At 32.5% G+C, this 21,706-nt stretch overlaps 2 protein-coding genes across 5 annotated transcripts; one reads left to right on the forward strand and one right to left on the reverse strand.

Moving 5' to 3' along the window:
- Positions 1–1,138: 1,138 nt before the first annotated feature.
- Positions 1,139–3,551, reverse strand: LOC143062211 (membrane metallo-endopeptidase-like 1). The gene has a single exon (XM_076233990.1). The coding sequence runs from the start codon at positions 3,540–3,542 to the stop codon at positions 1,206–1,208; it is 2,337 nt and encodes a 778-aa protein (XP_076090105.1). The 5' UTR covers positions 3,543–3,551; the 3' UTR covers positions 1,139–1,205.
- A 5,688-nt stretch (positions 3,552–9,239) lies between these two features.
- Positions 9,240–20,082, forward strand: LOC143063392 (uncharacterized). Of its 4 annotated transcripts, none has more exons than XM_076235518.1 (10): positions 9,240–9,335; positions 10,938–11,254; positions 13,881–14,048; positions 14,515–14,687; positions 15,596–15,766; positions 16,048–16,160; positions 16,990–17,047; positions 18,076–18,306; positions 18,800–18,932; positions 19,444–20,082. In XM_076235518.1, the coding sequence occupies exons 2-10, from the start codon at positions 10,947–10,949 to the stop codon at positions 19,532–19,534; spliced, it is 1,446 nt and encodes a 481-aa protein (XP_076091633.1). In that variant the 5' UTR covers positions 9,240–9,335; positions 10,938–10,946; the 3' UTR covers positions 19,535–20,082. The 4 variants fall into 4 exon arrangements, with proteins under 4 accessions (XP_076091633.1, XP_076091634.1, XP_076091632.1 ...); XM_076235519.1 differs by having other exon boundaries at positions 9,241–9,324; XM_076235517.1 differs by lacking the exon at positions 9,240–9,335 and adding an exon at positions 9,499–9,652.
- The last annotated feature ends 1,624 nt before the right edge of the window (positions 20,083–21,706 follow it).

Raw genomic sequence — 21,706 nt, forward strand, 5'->3', positions numbered from 1 at the left:
CCCGAAGTGACAAATGTAAAACAATTACAACGAGAAAACTAGCGGACTCATATATGTACGAAATAATGAACGAAAAATAAATATGTAACATAGGAACAAACGACAACCACTGAATTACAGGCTATTGGCTTGGGACAACAGGCAGACACATACAGAATGTTACGGGGTTAAAACGTGTAAGTGGGCGCCCATCCCGCACCTGATCCTGAGAATGTGGTGCAATAGACCAACACAAGAACTTTACAAAATAATAAACAACCACTCAAGTACATGCTCAAGACTTGAGACATGCATATTTAGGATGTGGCAGGGTTAAACATGTTCGCGGGTGCCCAACCCTCCCCTAACCTGAGACAGCGGTTTTACAGTACATACTAAGAACAAACAATAAAAAAGTTGAAAAAAGACTTCACTCATCAGATGGATACAAATAGTAATACATCTAACAAAAACACAGAATGGACGTGATCGGGTTCTGGTACATCTCAACAACAAAAATAAGCACACAGATCTGAGGGTACTTGCAGTTATTGATAGGTAGTTCAAAACCAATAGCAACTAATAAAAAAATATTTAGTGACAAGACGTCATAGACAGTCAGAGAAAAACACAATCCTGTGCAATGTCAAGACACAGGTAACGATTGATTGTACAACCACAAATGTACATATATGTATATGACAAAAATATTCAGTTTGCTTTTAATTTACTGACAACAAAATCAATGTTAATACTAATAAAAAACAATATTCAAAGATCGAATTACAGTGTTGAATGGGTAACCTTCTTGAATAAGTTTATTTAAAGGATCGATGATTGTAACAGGATCGCTTCTAAATTTCCGGGTACGGTTAACATGGTTAACATCATCTCCGTAAAAATAAGGATGTGCTATCCAGTTTGATATAAGACCCTCTGGGTGCCTCGAGAAAACGTGAAATATGGCTCCTGACTTTATAGCGATGGATTTCTGTTGTAAACCGTTTTTTTTGCTTTCTCTTGATCTATTGGTTACTACGTAGTTAATTTTTAGAGCTGAAACTTGTCTTTTCTTTAAGAGTGATGTGATGCAACAAATTATGACGAGGAAACATTTGTTAGGAAAAAATCAAGCTATAATCTAATTATTTTATTTGTAACTGATTAATTATAATGATATATAAATAGATATTTTGTTTATGAATGTTATTGCTGATATAAACTGTCTACCAAAACCCGCATTTGTTTATGGGATTCATAAATGAACCTCTTGGACACTGGAACGTTGATGCGAATTCTTGGCTATTTTGTAGTGGACCAATCACTCTTAACCTAGGGAGAGTGTGGTGGTCAATTAAAGGCACTTTTCTTATAAATAAAGGTGATGAGTTAGAACACCATACTCTTGCCATATTTATAAAGAACAGTTGGTCCTCAGTAAACGGTAGTCCTGGCACTTTCTCACTTATGTTTCTATCTCGCTGAAATTTTTTATATGCATAAAATGCTGCTTTTACGCCCATATTGTCACACATGTTTTCATTTAATGTTTTATTCCCATTTGTAACATATAAATCTGCTTCCGGTATATAATATTGCGAGTATTGACGTACGTAACAGTCAGCTTTATCGGCAAACTTAATAGCAGATTTATCGGACCAATATCTTCGAATTAGTCCGTTCCAGTCAAATTTCATCCCTATAACATCAAATCCATGAGCGTATTCATGTCCAATTAAAAACCCAATGCCGCCAAAATTCATTCCAGGTGAATAATAGTTTTCGAAGAACGGGTCACTTATTACTCCCAATGGTATTTCAATGGATGTTGTAGCCAAATTATGCCATGCATTTACTACCCCAGGACGGAGGAGCCATTCATTCTTGGGTGGGTTTATAAGTTTCAATAGAACAATTTTGTAATTTTCTGTTAGTGATTCCATCATGTTTTCAAAAAAATATTTTCCCATATCAAAATGTCGATAATAAAAATCGAGAAAACTATCCTGTAAAATTTCTTCTGGGAATCCTATCTTATCTTCAATTGATTGCATTTTTCTAAGGACTTGTGATTTTGTTCCGTCTGATAACCATTTTGATTTACTTATCATATCTGTAAAAACAAACCGAACGTATCCTCTGATCTCGTTTACGTATGCGAGAGTTTGATCAGAATCTGTTTGATTTTCTATGAATATTCGACTGGTTACCCAGTCCATCTGTTCAATAACTATATCAGTACAAAAGTCAGACCTTGGTGGTAACGTAGGTTCACTTAATCCGTTGACAGTCGCAATGTATCGAAGGTTTATATATTGTAGAGTTTTACTTATACTTGGTAATAAAGGCTGAATCGCTCTGAATAAAATGTAATTAGCCAAAGTTCTTGTTGATGTTTTAGTAAGAATTGAGCTTAACTGATCGAAGTAGGGAGAAGCCCAAAGGACAACCTTAGTCTGATAAGATACATGAATATTCGCTACGGATAGAATTTTCCTTAAAAACTGTAGCCAGTCAATTTGCGGATACCTAATTGACATTTCTAGAATACTTATCTTAGTATATCGTATATTTACTAGTCTTCTCTCTTCCTCAAATAACATTATGTTTGCTAATGCAGTTTCAAATTCTACAACATCACACATGTCCTTCTTGGCGATGTCAGGATGTGCCCCCAGGGAAACTGCAACATCTACTAAATATTCTTCATAAGCCTTGTTGTACAAGTTGTTTCTCCCAAGCCGATAAACCTCCTGGTTTGGTAATCCAGTAAAGTCAAACTGTCCTAATCGAGGCTGGTCTAAATATATCACATATGGACCTTTTTTACCAAAATCCTTTTGCACTGTCACACCAATAATTACACCAGACATCTGGTAATGAAATTGAAAGTCTTTCAAATGTGGTTTTGTTGCCGCTAACATGTCTATATAATCAAAGTTTTTATCATCCCATGCTCCTAGCACAGGCAATCCACCCAAGGCAGACAAATATGTAAGGATAGGCTTTACTCCTCGAGATTCTATGGTTTGCTCATCCATGCATGACTGGAAAAGGTGTTTTGCTTTTTTCAGTGGAATTTTGTCACTTTGTTCAACGATACTTTGAAGTTCCGCCTTGACAGCGTCTCTGATTCTATTCCTTGGTCTGCTAAAAGCCCATTGATCTCCGCTTGATGGATTGGTTTCTTTAATATAACCACCACAAGCAAATTTAAAGAAATTATCACACGGGTTCACATTCATATCGATAGATTTGAGAACAGTCTCCGCAACTGTTTGTTGCATAGTTGGATTTTGCTGATGATTTTGTTCATGTTGAAACATTTTATTTTTATTGTCCTTTTTAAAAACGGAAAACTGGTTTTCAAAACGTTGCACGCTACCGGATTGTACAAGAGTTTTCCAGCAATGTGATCCCGGTACTTCGGCACGTACATTTGAATTCATGTTTTTGTCACCAAAGTGAACATTTTGTATGGAGTCATAACATCCCACATGTCTACATGCAAAAAGTAAATAAAAAAAATATACAAACATGTTTCCGTTATGATTATGAAACATGCAAGACAAGTCACATTATACACGGAAATAAAAAATCTGTCAATGTTACACTGACTGAGAAGGTTTTATTATCGTCGATCCATTACAAATCAGACGAGTGTCATGGTATAAAAATATGGTATACTCCTAAGTACTAATATATCAAACTTTTTACACAAATAAATGTGTTAACCCTGACTTACATTGTTTGATGGTTTGATTACACCAACGTACATGTGCAGATATCCTTTGGAATTTCAACCAAAGATGAAGAACTGGATCTTCTATCACTGTATTGGATACCCTGCTCCACGAAACCTCTTTCTAAATTATTAACATCTCTTTTATCAGCAATCAAAGACGGGCTTCAAAGTTATTGTGAAACTGCCTATTCTAGAGGGGGCGTGAATCAGATGTGGATACTTAAAAATTCCAAAGATCTTTTAGAGTACATACAATCTAACTCTCTTTCATCTTGTAACAGTATTAAAACATTTGACTTTTTCTACTCTTTACACAAGTATTCCACATTCCAAACTAAGAGACAAATTGAAAGGGTTCGTATTGCTTTGCTTCATAAAAAAGAATGACCAACGTAGATACAAGTATCTTGTCTTAGGGAGGAATAAATCCTACTTTGTAAAGGATCACTCTGATTCAAACAAAAAATTCTCTGAATATGATATTATCAAGATGTTTGATTTCTTGATTGGCAACATATTTGTTACGTTCGGAGGACGTGTTTTTCAACAGACTGTCGGCATTCCAATGAGAACAAACTGTGCCCCTTTACTTGCCGACTTGTTTCTTTATTATTATTAGGCTGACTTCATGTAGGAACTTCTTAGGAAGAAAGATAAGAAGTTAGCAATATCTTTTAACTCTACTTTCCGCTATATAGATGATGTTCTTTTACTAAATAGTTCAAAATTTGGTGACTGTTTGGAACGCATCTATCCCATCGAGCTAGAGATAAAGGATACTACAGATACAGTTAAGTCGGCCTCATATCTTGACTTACATCTAGAAATTGACAATGAGGGTCGGTTGAAAACAAAACTTTACGACAAAAGAGATGATTTCAGCTTTCCAATTGTGAACTTTCCATTTCTAAGTAGCAACATTCAAGCAGCACCTGCATACGGGTATATATCTCCCAATTGATACGATATTTCCGTGCTTGTATTCCCTATCATGATTTTCTTGATAGAGGGTTGCTGCTCACAAGGAAGCTATTAAACCAAGAGTTCCAAATGGTGAAGTTGAAATCATCCCTTCGTAAATTTTACGGACGCCATCACGAGTTGGTTGACCGTTATGGAATAACCGTTTCACAAATTTAATCGGATATGTTCCTTACATCGTAACTACAATCCCCTTCCCTTTCATGAATGTGACTTACCGAATTAGACTATTTACCAGATTTGTTATCACATAAGCAATACGACGGGGCCACATGTGGAGCAGGAACTGCTTACCCTTCCGGAGCACCTGAGATCACCCCTAGTTTTTTGGTGGGGTTCGTGTTGTTTATTCTTTAGTTTTCTATGTTGTGTCATGTGTGCTGTTGTTTGTTTGTCTTTTTTCATTTTTAGCCATGGCGTTGTGAGTTTGTTTTAGAATTATGAGTTTGACTGTCCCTTTGGTATCTTTCGTCCCTCTTTTATAATGTTAGTGGCAGTGTTGCGATTGTGGGACAGTTTACGACCTGATTTAGCTTTCAAAATGACATGCGTTACATTTCTATCATGTGAAATAACTCTAATGTTCGTTCGATACAACAAAAAAACACCAAATACCACCAGATTGAAGCATATTCATATTTATCACCTGTCTCCTTCTTTTTTGCCAACAAACATCTGAAAGCAAGCGTTACGCGTATATGAAAGCAATCGTTACTGTTGATCGAATCTGAAAGCAAGCGTTCCGAAATATACACCGTGAGTGGGTTCAAGCAGGAGGGTGCAGCTTTAAAATCTATAACTATGTCGTGTTGTCTGGTGGAGACTGTTTACATTGTCCACCAGACATTAATAGTAATACAGATATTTCAGTAACTCACAACACACTAATGATGAAAGATAATTCTGATCAGTCTGAAAAGAAACTGAATACCATGACTGACTGGTGTGGTTCTGTAAATATGCTGCATTTAGTATTCAATTTGTCAAGCTTAAACTGCAAAGGATAATTTTATATACAAATTGGTCGAATCCTCAGAAATATGAATTGAACGCTGGGTAAAGTATTAATATTTCAGAATATCACTGAAACATGTTAGAAGGGGAGGGTTGAGATCTCATAAACATGTTTAACCCCGCCGCATTTTTGCGCCTGTTCCAAGTCAGGAGCCTCTGATCCTTTGTTAGTCTTGTATTATTTTTAATTTTAGTTTCTTGTGCGCAATTTGAAGTTTAGTATGGCATTCATTATCACTGAACTAGCATATATTTGTGATGGGGCCAGCTGAAGGACGCCTCTGGGTGCGAGAATTTCTTGCTGCATTGAAGACCTGTTAGTGACCTTCTGCTGTTGTCTTTTCTATGGTCGGGTTGTTGTCTTTTTGACACAATCTCCATTTCCATTCTCAATTTTAGAAATAATACCGAAAATTCTGTAAATGAATTCTTGTCTCGACTCGTTGGTCTCAGTCCATTTTTACTGTTCAAAATGAATGTGAACTTTTAATTTTTTATAATTGGATTTGGCATTAGGCTTTAACTGTTGGAACTTATTTCAACATGCATAGTCATAGACTCCAGAGGTCAAACAGAAATTTCAGGATCATGTACATACTAAGTTACAATTTAAATTTATTGACTCTTCTAATATATGAAACTAACATTTCAGTTGAATATATTACTAAAATTTGTCATAATTTTTAAATCCTCATGATAATCTTCAAAATGTGTAAGGCGCTTAATTGACACAAGAAATGTATCTCTAGAAATGTGTGCTTTTATAAAACAAAATAAAAAATACTCGTAATTTATACCATTGTTTGTGCTTTTTTTGTGAATTCTCTTTTTTCTCTTAAAGCACTGGGACAGGTTGTACTAGAGGCTGTCCAAATTCAAATATTTTAACACAGAAATTTTACAATATATTACTTTATCCTTTTAAATAAGCACCTGCTCTTGGTGGCTCCTGCATTTGGATTGCTACATATTAATCTTATTTATGTGATTCAACCACAAGGAGGACTATAATATAGTAATTCTTTTCAAAGTATTAGTTTATGCTTGTGTTGTAAAATGTTTAAATGTTTCAGATTTCTCTGTGAATAGGCTTGAGTGTGACTGTCCTTTAAGCACCTGCCCTTGTTGACGCCTGCATATGAACAACAATACTATTTTCTCATATGCATCAGCCACGAGGAAGGACTTAACTCGATTTTTTTTTCTATAATGGATGAGATGCTGCTTCTGGTGCATGGTCAATAATCACTGAATTTACAGGTTTTGATATGTGACTACATGTATTACTAACTCAATTTATATTTCATGTTTTTTGTCAAACGTATTTCTATTTTTATTTTTGTTTATTGTCTATTGCAATTGTGTGATAAAAAAATCAATGTACTAGTTATGCCTTTAGTGGGTCCTCTATTGGAAATAACATATATCTTATCTAATCTTATCTTATGGGGGAAAGGGGCTGTTATGTGTGAGAGCGTTTTGAATTTCAGTCCGTCAGAGAAATAATTTGAGAATGAATGCATCGTAATTCTATTAGTTAATTGTGCATTCATAATCGTGACATAGAACAGAACAGAACAGAACATATTTTATTTCCAATTAAGGGCCCACAAGGGGCATATAGAGCATACATGAATAAGGCAAAAGAATATTGATTTGCATAGATACATAGATACAAACAATTTTTTACATACAGTTTCAATACAATTACTAACTCATATTCACTTTAATAAATTTACCAACAGCATTAAGGACCTGATTGTCTTCACAGTTTAATAAATAAATAAATTTATGCTGATTATCAAGTATAGAAAAATTTGAAATTCTTTGGCAAACAAAGTCAAAGAGAGCATCTCTATCTGATTTAAAATTTTCACAGTTAGTTAAAAAATGGATTTCATCTTCAACACAGCCAGAGGAGCATTTTTTGCAAATTCTTTCATTTCGTGGAATATTTGAAAAACGACTAACTTCAATTTGAAGCTTATGAGCAGAAATACGTAATTTGCATATAGATCTTCTAAAATCAAAGTTCTTAATTAAAGAAAGATAATTTTCATAATCAAAATTCTGCTTAAATTTTACATAATTAAACAGTTTTCCATCAGAAGCTTTATTTTGGCTAGCATACCAATTGCTAATATATTTAGTGTGAATTAATTTACTAGATATGTTCAAAAATTTATATTGTCCGAAATGTTTTACTTCTTGTTTAATTTCAAAAACTTCTAATACTTTTTTAATAAATGAGAACCAAGAAGTTATGTTAGATTTGTGAAGCTCTTGGCTGCATTTATAAGCATCTTTCAATAGACTGAATTCAGTTGTAAGATTTTCAAATCTATACCAGTATTTTACAATTGACTTTACAATATCATAATGTAAGGGGAAACGTCCCATTTCTGATAATACAGCAAAATTGACACTCCTTTTGTGTACACCAAGTATAAATTTAGAAAATTTAAGATGGAGATTCTCACACTTAAGATTTTTGAAAATATTTTCAAGATTAAATAAGGAAGACAGGCTGTAATTTATTACAAGAGACATTATAACCTCCCCATACCTCTGAATTATATAACAGAATGGGTTTAAGGGTATGATCAAAAATATGAACACAAGATTTTATTCCAGGAGACAAATTGATAAAATCCTTTCTAAGTTTATAGTAGGCCTTATGAGCCTTATTATAAAGTTCAGTTTTAGCTAGATGAAAACTTCCAGAAGCAGTAAAGTGAACACCTAAATATTTGTAATGAGCGACACAGTCAATCAAGTTATTCTGCAGTCGAAAATTCTCCTGAATTTTCCTTCCAGCCTTATTAAAAATTATGACTTTAGTCTTTCTAATATTAACTTTCAGGCACCAGTCAGCACAATATTTTTCTAGCTGATCAAGTCTACTTTGAAGCCCTGTGGCTGATGTTGACATAATCACAATATCATCCGCATACATCAAACAATTTAATTTCTCTGAGTGCAGGGAAACTGTATCCAGACAGGAGTCAAGATAAGATGGGAAGTCATTTATAAAAATTTTAAATAATGGAGGACTCAAGTTGTCTCCTTGTCTTACGCCTAATTTAAAAGGGTCAGTGAGAGAAGAAGCTCCAATTCTTACACATGCTTTACTATTATTATACATATCTGATATATTATTATTAAATAAAGTACCAACTTTCATATTAATAAGCTTCAGTTAAAGACCTATATGAATTACACTGTCGAATTATATGTCATATAATTTGTCAGCTAATTGTCTTTATTTTGTATGCCATAACCATTAAATGTAAATGTGTTTGTGCTAATAAATATTGTCTATTGTCTATAGTGGTGTTGGCTCTGATTGTGACCAATGTAGGCTTAACCCTTCTGATTTCCTGTCATTCTTATTAATAAAGCGATGTTCACCTTTTTTGTAGGTTTGTAAAAGCGAGGGCATTTAAACTTGTGGAGGCTCACTTGTGACCCGATATATAATAAGTTTGTGTCAGCAAAGCGCTTTTTGTAACGTGTGGTTTATTAACAACTGAAGACTTTCCACGATGCAACCAATGTAAACAATAAGAAGAAAACGTGCAGTCTCTGCATGACAGTGAACACAGGTAATTAACAGGTAAACATACAATAAAACGTTGTTATAATTATTCAAACATCCAGAGTTAATTGCATCAAATCAAAACAACTAAATAAAACTATATACGAGTGTTTGTAGGTGAACTCAGGTAAAAATAAACGTGTGTTTTGCTTGATTAATCAGGGGGTATTGTTATTGTTTATATGTCACTGTTGGTTACGCGTGGACGATTGACCAGTTACGACACATCTAAAGAGAGAGATTAATTAATAAATCAATACTTCCACATGATAAGAAACGACACGTCCGAAAGTCCCAGTAATTCAAGCCAAGTTATTTTAGTGAGAGAAGCAACGGTGAGTAGAATTGATATTCTAATGAATGGCATGTTAGTTTAAAATTCCCTTTACTATTATTTCATCAATAAACGTGTATGATCAGCTGATAGTTACATGTATGTATAATCTAATATTAAACGTATCACATAATATTCAATATACAAAATAAGCAATGTTTTGTGTCTAATATTTTATTATTGACTATTATAAACATCTAAATTTCAAACAGAATATATACAATAACAGATAGGGAAGTTATAAACATAGAAGGAACATATATTTTGATAAGGGATCTAATAAGGCAAAAATTCTTTTATTACAAAAAATATAATAGGTTTTGTATTTTTATGAGTCTTTACTCTTACATTACAATGATTAACCATTGTTCTCAATTTATGAATGTCTATTTATACTGCACTCGTTCTATTTGAGCAGTCAAAATGCGTTGACTGTATATTTCTATGCCATATACCGTCACTGACCTGATATCACTTTTCCTCATGAATATTTAAATAGAAATTGTCGAAATTATATTTAATTATTCATACGACCTTTTCAACCTGTTCTTGTTTCCAATGTAAACAATGATGCGTTTAACGACTCAAATTTGTTTCTTTTGCAATTTTTGGGAAAACATATTTCACTTATTAATTTTTTTTTGTTTGCAACCTATAAATCATTATGTTTTATGTTTATTGATGATATTTTAGTCTGCAACGAATTCGTTCATCATTGATTGCGGTAATGATGTACATTTCATCATGTTTTATATTTCTCCGTCTGTGTGATAATAAGGCCTTTTTAAAGGGGGATTTTCCTCAATATTTAAATCAAATAAATTAAACATTAACGCAATAAACAACAATTGAAAATGTTTTTTTTTTGATTGCAGTATAAAGACAATAATAGTGCATTGACTTGACATATCAACGATATAAGGATTCGGCCCGAAACGGGGAAAATGCTAGGCACAGCCTCGCATTTCCCCGTTTCTAAGCCTCATCCTTATATCGTTGATATGTCAAGTCAATGCACTATTATTGTCTATATATGATATAAATTGATCAACATACAAAAAATTAACCAGTTACTTTATATTTTTTGAAAATGGTGGCAATAGGTCTGCAAAGAAAAATAAAGGGAAAAAGGGGGGATGCAGCAATAAAAAAAAATCTGGAAATTTATTAAAAAAAAAATTTTCCCAACCAAGTAATTGTTTTAACTATAATTTGCTGTAATATTGGTCATTGGGGACTGGAAATTAATTTAATTTTGGTAAGATCCATACCATTTTTGATTACAGATTAATACAATGGCTACACAAGAAGAAGTTGAATTACCTAACATGGTAGGAGAAATGAAGCTTGATAGTGGTGTAACAAATGATAGCCCTGTGTTGGAAATCAACTGTGATGCATCAGACCCTGACCAGCCAGAGGGTCAACAGACCACAGACACACAACAAACACTCAATGAGCAGAAGAAAAATGGCATCAATAATCCAGTATTTTCTGAGGAGGGAACAATTGAAGAAACAATTCCCCCTTTAACATATGTGGATTTTCTCCCTCAGAAAACTCATGCAGAAATTGCAACTGATCCAACATTTTCAGATTTTAGGTGAGTCTTTTGATTAAGCTTGTCTAAAAAATCTAAAAATCTGATAGGGTATACTATAAACCAAAGAATTATTTAAATCTGAAATAATGTTGAATTCTAGAACTTTAATAAGAAATATATGATGAAAACTAACCAAACAAAAGAGGGTTAGCCGCCGTGAATTCTTTTATTTTCTTGGGTACCAATTTTTCATAGTTTGAGGAAAACTAAGTGCCTATTGTTGATATTTTATTTCATGGATTTGGCAAAGTATTCATACATTCCTTTAGAAAATTTGTAATAAGGCCAACTAAAATTAATAAGTAGATTTTCATCCAATTTTTTGAAAAAAATGGGGCGGGTGGGAGGATTTTATTTTTTAAATTTTATTTCATATGAAACCTTCTTGTCATGTTTTATTCATATCGGCAAGTGTAATAATAAGCTTATATCATGTAAATACATGCATAAGGTATCGTGTATAAGACAATAACAATCAAAACCAAGGAGTAAACGAAGACTCATAAAACCAAAAGACGTTACATCTACAGTTATAAATAATAAATAATAAACAACACGAACTCCACTAAAAACCAGGAGCAAAATCAGGTGCTCCGGAAGGGTAAGCATTTCCTGCACCGCATACGGCACCCATCATGTTATTTCTATGTTCAGTTCGGTAATGATGAAAGGTTGTTATGACTGAGGAAGAATATCACTGAGATCATGATTTCTGACACACTTTTGTCATAATGGCCAATCAGCTCATGATGGCGACCATAAAATTTCTTGAGTGATGACCTTAATTTGATTGATTCATAGCCCTGTCTTAGCAACTTTTGAGAAAGTAGTATTCCTTGTTCAACAAAACCAACGTACTTTAAGCTAGCTCTAGAGTAACGTATCAATTGAGACGCATATACTCCATATGCTAGTGCCACTTTTTTCAAATTCATGAATATATATCTCTGATTGGCAACAACTGTGCTACATGTAATTGCCGCTTTAGAAACCTAATTTATAGTTAACAGCAGAAATGTGGAGAAATGTTCTCCTCAGTTGGATTACCTACATCAAATGTATTTTGCTTTCTACATGTTCTAAGCAATGTTTTGTTGTCCGAATAAAATGAAGCAAATGCATTGGTATGCAACACAGGTACGTAAAATACAGCATAAAATGAAAACTCAAACAGTGTTTAAATAATAGGGTTGGTCCTTATTAATATGCAAGATGCAAATACAATTATAATGTAGAACATAAAGTTGTTTAATGACTCTATCGTGGGAGTTGAAGCGGTGGCAAATCCTCGGGTTTTACCATATAAAAGTACACAAACTTAAAACTCAATTATTTTTTTGTTGAATCATTTAAATTAAATTTGAGATCGTTTTTTCAAATCTCCTTATCATACTAGACATGTGTTTTAAACATCTTTGAGATTTCTTTTACTGTTTGGTTTTAAATTGGAATTAGAAATTGTATTTTCCCATAGATTTTGAGGTAAAATCCCGAGAATTTCACCTCCTAGAAATTTCAAGTGCCAGGGTGTTTAAAAATATGTATTGGGACAGAGGATGTTTTCTCTATTTCTAAAAAAAAAACGAAATTAAGGCTAAATCAAAATCTAAGAGCTTGCTATAAATTAATAAATTAAAAATGCGTATGTTTGTTGATTTTTTTAACTCAATATATACGGTCAACCAAGGATTTGTATAGTACTATACAAATCCTAGGGTCAACAATCTAAAAAGTTCATGCTTGTGTTCATTTCTTTATTCAAGTCAAATGTGTTCCACGATTCTAACGCTTTTGGGTTTCATTCACAGTCCAAATTTCTTGACACAAAGTCATTACATAAATAAAATAAATCCAAGGTGTTTTACTCACAAACATTTGTGTCATTTGTGACCGTACGGTGATTTGCGTTCTTGGACACAGCCAGAGACATATGTCTCTGACACAGCGTATTACTCGTAACCCGATTATTTCACGCCCTTCTCGTAATCAATCACTATTCTCGGTTAATGATGTTGTCATCATAGATGAGCAGAATATATCGACTTTAATAATCATTCAGGAAGAATACGCTAAGAAATACGAAAACCGAAATTTGAAAAAGAAGTTTTACATGAAACGAAATCATCGACGGTTACCGGTAACGGAAATGAACAAAATCCGGAAATCGTATTTTTTTCAAAAATAAAAAAAATCGGGGCGGGAAGATTTCAGAGGGGCGGGCGGGGATGAAAATCTATCAATTAATTTTAATTGGCCTAAGTTGATCAATTAAATTTGTGGTTCCCCTGTTCCCACGAAATCCAAGAAAAGTGTAGTCTAACAAATATTAAGGAATCTACAGTATGGGATTTTGTGGTTTTGTCAAAGTCTGAGTACAACCTGATAGAAAATTTGTAATTGACTAAAAATTTACATTTGTGCAAATAATTATGACATTTGGTAGGCGTCAAATCAAAAAGTATAATAGCCTTTTAAGATGTCATAATGATTTAGACTACTTTATCTATAGCAATGAACATCAGTATCCAATGAATGATAATGAATCCACAATGGTACTTGCTGTTAATTATTAATTTAAGATATAATAACCATGTAAGTAATGGCATCAATATGCTTTTTTCTACAGCTCCATCATTGAACAGGCCAATTCCTGGCTTACACTAAACCCAGAATACAGTTTGTGGAAATGTGAAACGGTGACATTTAAAATAAAGAATGATTTTACTTCTGACCAGGATGACCCTGTGTATATGGAATCAGCATTTGGTCTCAACAGATATTTATCAGGGTTAAGGTAAATATTTATATCAGTATTTTGTCTGTGATTTTTTTATAAAGGAGAAGTACCATTAAACAATTAAGCAATTACCCCACACAATTGTAATCTAACACTAGTCTGGTTTTTTTAGTTTGTCTTATTTTGCATGTTCAGTTGGCATGTTTGAGTAAGTTTTTTTTATCTTGAATGCTCACAGATATTCATTTTAAAAGAATTTTAATATTTTTAATTCACTTTATTTATAAATATCTTTAAACTTCAGAATGAATTAATTGAAAACTGCTACAAATATATTTTAGAAGTTAGTTTATTTAACTGTCAAGATTTGTCATAGCCATAATTTTCTCAGGGAAGAAGGAAATAGTAAAAACTGTTCATTTAAATGAATTCAATGCTTCTATATGGAAAGGGAGATAATCCATCAAGTTTTCTAATCATTGCCTTACTTAAATTAAATACTGAATTTTTCATTGCTTTTCAGGTTATGGTTAGTTCCACAGATGAATTCCACTTTACCTGTAGCACAGATAGGTTTTACTACAGCGTTACCGGGGAAACTGGATGAATATAGTTATGTTATTGCATCATCTAATAGTACAATTCATGATTCCATTGAACAGCTCAATAAACAGTTCATTAAAAAACCATTACCAGGTAAGATCTAGGATATAGTTTTTTTCAAAACTTCATAGTAAAAGTGGTACAGTTTTAGCTGTAAAAGAAGTTCCTATTGGAAATTTCATTGTCAATATTTTACAGAAATGCAAGCTAGCTATAACAAACAGAATATCACCTGAATGCAAAGTGAATTCATGTTACTCAGATTTGAAAACAGATGATTTTTGTTTGTTCAACGTCCAGTGGGAAATTGAAAAATATAATTGACTGGAGCAGTATATATTTTTATATTGTGACTGTTATAATGAAAGCAAATTTACAGATCTAACATTGTTGGGTTGATGTTTAGACGAGTTGTATATACATTATGTACACAGCCATGTATCACCATCATTGATGGCGATCCGATGGATACAACTGTTGTAGGGTTGTCACTGACTCAGACGTACTTATAAATATAATTATTTTCTGTGACTGTATCTTACATTAATTTGTAGGATCCTTTACTATAGATAATTTAGCTGGTCTGTAACAATAACATCTTCATGCCTTATATATCATGTACTGCAGTACGCCGCTAGATTAAAACTGACGTGGAAAGGTAACACACGGCCAGCGAAAGCTCTTTTTTTGAGAGCCCAGGTGGTCGTGTGGTCTAGCGGGACGGCTGCAGTGCAGGCGATTTGGTGTCACGATATCACAGTAGCATGGGTTCGAATCCCGGCGGGGGAAGAACCAAAAATTTGCGAAAGCAAATTTACAGATCTAACATTGTTGGGTTGATGTTTAGACGAGTTGTATATACATTATGTACACAGCCATGTATCACCATCATTGATGGCGATCCGATGGATACATCTGTTGTAGGGTTGTCACTGACTCAGACGTACTTATATATATATATATATATATATATTGAGATAACATTTGAATTTATTTTTTAGGTGTAATTTTAAATGTAGAAATGATTGAATTTCATGAGAATGAGTCAACTGGTTCCATGTCAGTAGATCCTAACAAAACATACTGGGAAGAAAAGGGAACAGAAAACATGGTGAAAATATCTGCAGTCAGAGTGTACTTCATCATTGGTAAACCTGAATATGTAAAAATTGGTAAGTTCTCAATTTGTAGAACACAGGGAAGAAATCATTAGAAAGAGACGTAAATGGCCTGCTGTTATTTTTTTTAAATTGCTTACAACACCAAATGCATTCATTTTCCATTGATGGTAGAAAAAATCAAAAGGCCAAACTCGATATGATCTGAAGTTTCATATTATTGTTAGGTCCATAATTTTCAATTGTTTAAGGATCCTCAGTCTTTTAGATTTTATTATTATCCTGTTAGTTTGTTATTGATACCCTTCTATTAATTATTTATTTTGTTTTTTTAGGTTTTCATGATGAACAACCTAGCATGCAACATGTACCTTTTTCTACTGTTGTAAAGTTTGGACCATTCAGAGATGTAGTAACTAAAATGGGATATTGGTTGAAATCTCAAAAGGTATGTGACTGTTGATATATCTTATATGTAGGATGACATACATGTATCTAATGTGATTTGTTATAAATGAATTTATTGCAATTTTATTATAAGCTTGAAATAGGTGGTTCAGTGCATATTGATACAATTTCAAGTATATGACTGAATAGTCCCCCCAGTGATAATTTATCCATTGATTCTGTCCTGTAATGTAATGCATTTCAAATGATATGTACACCAAATTTATTTACAAGTGACGATGAAATTCATTTCCTTTTCAATTATCCCCCTTGTACAGATTTATAATTAATAAAAGAAATAACATACTTTCAATTTCATCTCTAATGAAAGTAAGGAGATGTGGTATGATTGCAAATTAGATAATTTTCCACCAAAGTTTAAATTGTGGATGTAAGCATTTATAGCTAACCGTACCACCTACCACAAAGAGAAAAACCCATACCTGGTAGTTGGCTATAAGAGACCTGTACATGAAAAATTTGGTTATTGCAATTGGGAGTTTTAAAACTAGTGGCCTAATTCATACCAAAGCAACATACAAGGAACAAATATGACAGACGTGAACCAACAACAACCACTGAACTACAGGCTCCTGACTTGGGACAGGCACATAAAGAATGTGGCTGTGTTAAACATCTTTGTGAGTGCTTACACCACTTTCCCCACCCAACCCCACTAACCTGGGACAGCAGTGTATCAGCACAACATAACTTACTGTCATGAAATTTTCATAATTCCATCAGAAATATCTTTTTTTTCTTCTGTTAAAACAAATATGTTGCAGACATATTTTAAAGTCATATTTGCATAATTTTGTTTTGTTTTTCAGGGTATAAGAGTTGTAAATTTACAGAGTATTAATGTTGTAGTCAGTTATAGCAGAGATGGTAAGTATAGTGTTACATATGATTAGTTAAGATCAAAATTTAACAAATGCTTAAAAGATAACCAAATTCAAGATTTTTTAAAAGTTATTATTTTTACTTCATATACTAGAAATGTGTGCCGTATGTAAATAGACATACCAGTAAACTTTTTTATTCTTATGAATTTATAAGGGAAGTAGAGAATTTAAAGTAGATACTTATGGGACAACATCAAATGAAAGATGAAGGAAAACTTTTGAAATTAAAAAAGAAAATTTAGAGTACATCTGACATAAGAGTAGAGTCCATATATTATAGTCGCCTTCAGCTGAAATTCGTAGCGGTTATCGGTAAAAATAATCTAAACTATCAATCACGTTCACTCGAGATATAGTTTTTCACATTCCATTCATAAATCGCAAAAAGAAAAACCACTACTGACCTACCTTTTAAGTGATCGCACTGTAATAATCCTGACCTTCACTTTTTCATAGACGATTTTGAATGGTGGAATCAGCCATTGTTTTTACTGGAAGTGTTTCCGTGGAGTTCAATTTCATAAAATTTGCATAAAGCGCGGGAAACCTTATCACATCAATGAAAGGAACATTTCAGGAAACTGCGTACAGTGACGAATGTCATATGTAAACAAATGATCCTCATAGAAAGGAAGATGGCGGAATTACAATGGAAAATATTCTGGAAAATGTGAAGGTCAGGATTATTACAGTGTGATCACTTAAAAAGTAGGTCAGTAGTGGTTTTTCTTTTTGCGATTTATGAATGGAATGTGAAAAACTATCTCGAGTGAACGCGATTGATAGTTTAGATTATTTTTACCGATAACCGCTACGAATTTCAGCTGACGGCGACTTTAGAAGAGAAGAAAAATGCAGAGACTCTGGCAAATTATTTCAAACTTCAATACAAGTTTCCTTATTCCTTATGAAATGATTACATAACTCACCTAGTACATGTTTTCTGTGTATATTTTTTTATATGTATAATGTTGAAATGTTTTCTCATAAATATTTTTACAAATTTTGCAGTTAAAGCTCATTTAGATGCAACACAAAATTGCTCCACTGAAAAGTCAGGTATTGAATCTAGATATGCAAAGGTCTTGAGAGCGTTTTACGTCCAACAGAAATCTGATGAAGTGCCATACTCCTCATTGAATCTGCACACCAGACTTTTTGTACCTGTCTTGAGGGAAGGAAAGCTGTTTGAAAGTGTATCAAAAACCATGCAGAGGACCATTAAATGGCTGGATTATACTAGTAAGTTTAGTATAACTTAGGACCTTATATATATATAATTAACAGCTAGATATAAAAAAAAATATGGAGATGTAGTATGATTGTCAATGAGATAACTATCTACCACAAACCAGGAAGGGGATGTAAACAACTTAAGGTCACTGGACAATATTCATCAAATTAACCAATGAGCGAATTCTATTATTCAATAAACTATTCAAGAACTCAGCATACCAAAATATGAAACCCTGAACAAACCCCCCCCCCCCCCCAAAAAAAAAAAACAACTTGTTTTTACAGAAAATTTAGGATATCCAGGCAATTCTTGTATTTCATTTCATTTAATTCTGTTAATTTCTCTAACAGACCAGCTATTAATATCTGTATTTGATTATATTTAATTGTATTTATGAAGCATTATAATTACTTAAAATAACATTATGTTATCTTGTTTATAAGTCAACTAATTAACAATAGAATACAAATGTTTTAAATGAAAATTTTAATTTTCCAGGAGTACCACCATTTTCCGTAGAAACAATACAGTACCAAGTGTACCTCGGTGGAGAATCAGTAGGTAACCTTGAGGACAAGGTAGATAAATCTGTCAGACGTACCAATGGTAGATATCAGCTCAGTACCTTCAGGTTAGTTTATTAATAGAATCATTCAATATACTCACTTCATAAGAGATATAATACAGAAGATGTAGTATGATTGTTAATGAGACAACTCTCCACAATTAAACCAAATGACACAGAAATGAATAACTATAGGTCACCGTACAGCCTGCAACAATGAACAAAGCCCATACCGCATAGTCAGCTATGAAAGGCCCTGAAATGACAAATGGTATATACCGTTATGGCTATTTAACTATATATTATTACATGTATCAAAAACTAACCTAGAGAAATATATCAATATGTTGATATATATCAGGATTACTAAAGGCTATTGAAAATGTTTTTTAAATTCAACGATATAAAAATAATATGGTTTTAATTTATTTCAATTTTGGTACATGACTTGAACTCTATTCTTTAGAATAAAGTTTTCTAACAATCTGTACTCATGATCATATTATCAAAAAAGACTTTGTGAGAGTAAATGATATGAGTTTTATTTAACTGAGCACATTTCATCTTTACTTTGTAGAATTTACTTCCCAAGTGAGTTTTCAGAACCTCCACCAGAAATAGCACCTGAGGTTGATACTGCTGCAGGCTGGGGATGTGTTATATCATAATATGTATCATAAGTAAACCCAAAACGTGTTCGGACTAACAATAATAGAAGAGAGATTATGTGAATTGTATTATTGATGTACAAATTGTTCATAGCTTTTTTAAAAACAGACGTAAAAATAATTATTCAAAGAACATACAGATCATAGGTTGCATTGACAAGACCAAATGATATAACTATAATTATCTGTGGACACTGGCTTGCAACAGCTTAAAACTAATTTGTCACCATGATATTTGTCTCCATAAAATTATTTGTCTTCTTAAAAATAACGATTTTAAAATTCAACATGGTTAATATTCATTTCAAATCATTTGAAAAAAAGGTTTAGTTTTTATGCTTTTATTAGAAGATCACAATTATCCTAAAAAGCCTATGGTTTAATGTAAATGATCATCAAAAAAGATGTGCAATTTCTTTATGACATATTCATCATCAAAATTTTAGGATCGAACAACAATAGATCATTAAAATAAGTAAATTAGTACATGGTTTAGTATTAAAATCAAAATATTTCTCATCATGGATTTCTTTCATTTTGTATAGGTATTTCTTTTGTAACTAGGTCTCTGAAATGTCTTTCAGTTATAATATATGACAGTCATAAAATACTACACCACATGCAAGCACCCTTATTTTAGATGTCTCTCAAATTCAATTTTTTTTATAAATAACTGTTATATGATATCAATATGCCACAATAATTCACTTCAAAATTCTTAGTCAGGTTTTTTTTAAAGAACCGAACACATCATCTGCACCAAGATTGTTTTGATGAATGACACATTCCTGCAATAGTTGGATTCATATTTTTTCATTAATTTTTTAAAAACATTTATCAATTTATCCAACAGTAGTCTAGTACTTATTATGAACAAAGATTTGATACAATTACAATTTTAATATTATTTTGAACTTACTTTTAATTGCCATGTCTTCTATAGAAAATTTGCAATATATTTGAATCATATGCGAAGATTATTTGTCTTTTGTAAAATGATAAATGAAACATAATACACTTACAGAAACATTACCAAATCCCCTAGGAAAGAATGAATAACTGCTTTCTAGGTTAGACACAGATAAAGAAAAGTGTTGGATTGTATCCCCTTTTAACATAAGGGGATACACACATTTTGGAATACTGCTCACTCTCCCGAATGAAAAAAAAGTTTTCATAACTTTCTCTGATTGAAGTCTTTCTCATTGACATATATCATACGGTATAAAGTTTGAAATACAAGAAATCAACAAAGACATAATGATTCAAGTTTATTATAAAAATAAAACATTTAATTTAATAAAGAAGGTAGGATATAAGTTTTATTAAGCCTAAAAAGAAAAAGGTTAACCAGGGTAAATATTCATAGCATTTGGGGGTTAATGAAAACTTGTATCTTCCTCTATAAAAGTCATTGCATGTATAGAGTTCTTGATTATTTATAGATCTTTGTCTTGTATTTTTTTTTTGTGTGTAACATATCACAGTGTTTCTGGTCCTCATATGTTATTGGACAATTTATTGAATTGATATAATCTTATAGAAAGAAATCTTGAACCGTCCATGTTCTTTTTGTGTGTTCATAAAAAAGACAATATTGTTGATGTTTTTTTGAGATATATACTTTTACTATATATATTTATTCAGCTGTATCTTTATTTATTTGTTAATATTGATGACTATTTATCAATGTTCGCTATTAAAATTGTTGAAAACAAAGTTAATTTGTCTGTCATGTTTATTGCCATCACCATTTTAAATAGGTTAGTTTTCACTGTTCCTGACCTAATAGTTTTAAAATAAAATTTTAATTTGTACACAAAAGATTGTATAATGGTATGATGTTGTCGTTGTCTGCATCATCATCGTCGTCATCTGCATTGTCTGAAGACACATTTGGTGTCCAGACAATAACTTAAGTTTATGTGAATGGATCTCTATGAAATAATTAAATAAGAAGGTTGAGATTGATTTTGGGGATGATGGTCCCAACTGTTTTGGAATTAAGGGCCCAAAAGGGCCCCAAAACAAGCATTTTTCTACTTTCAGGATATTAACCTGTGTATAAGTATTTCAATTGCTCTGAAATTGTACCAAAATGTTTAATACGACAAGTAGAAGGTTTGGATTCATTGTGGGGGTCATGGTACCAACAGTTAAGGTATTAAGGGC

Source organism: Mytilus galloprovincialis, chromosome 2 (genome assembly GCF_965363235.1).
Source record: "Mytilus galloprovincialis chromosome 2, xbMytGall1.hap1.1, whole genome shotgun sequence".
NCBI classification, from domain to species: Eukaryota; Metazoa; Mollusca; class Bivalvia; order Mytilida; family Mytilidae; genus Mytilus; species Mytilus galloprovincialis.

Coding starts and splice junctions, on each gene's coding strand:
- LOC143063392 (XM_076235517.1), top strand. CDS start 9,584: ATGATAAGAAACGACACGTCCGAAAGTCCCAGTAATTCAAGCCAAGTT. Junction 14,049..14,514: donor AGATATTTATCAGGGTTAAG/GTAAATATTTAT, acceptor ATTGCTTTTCAG/GTTATGGTTAGTTCCACAGA. Junction 18,933..19,443: donor TATCAGCTCAGTACCTTCAG/GTTAGTTTATTA, acceptor TTTACTTTGTAG/AATTTACTTCCCAAGTGAGT.
- LOC143062211 (XM_076233990.1), bottom strand. CDS start 3,542: ATGTTTCATAATCATAACGGAAACATGTTTGTATATTTTTTTTATTTA.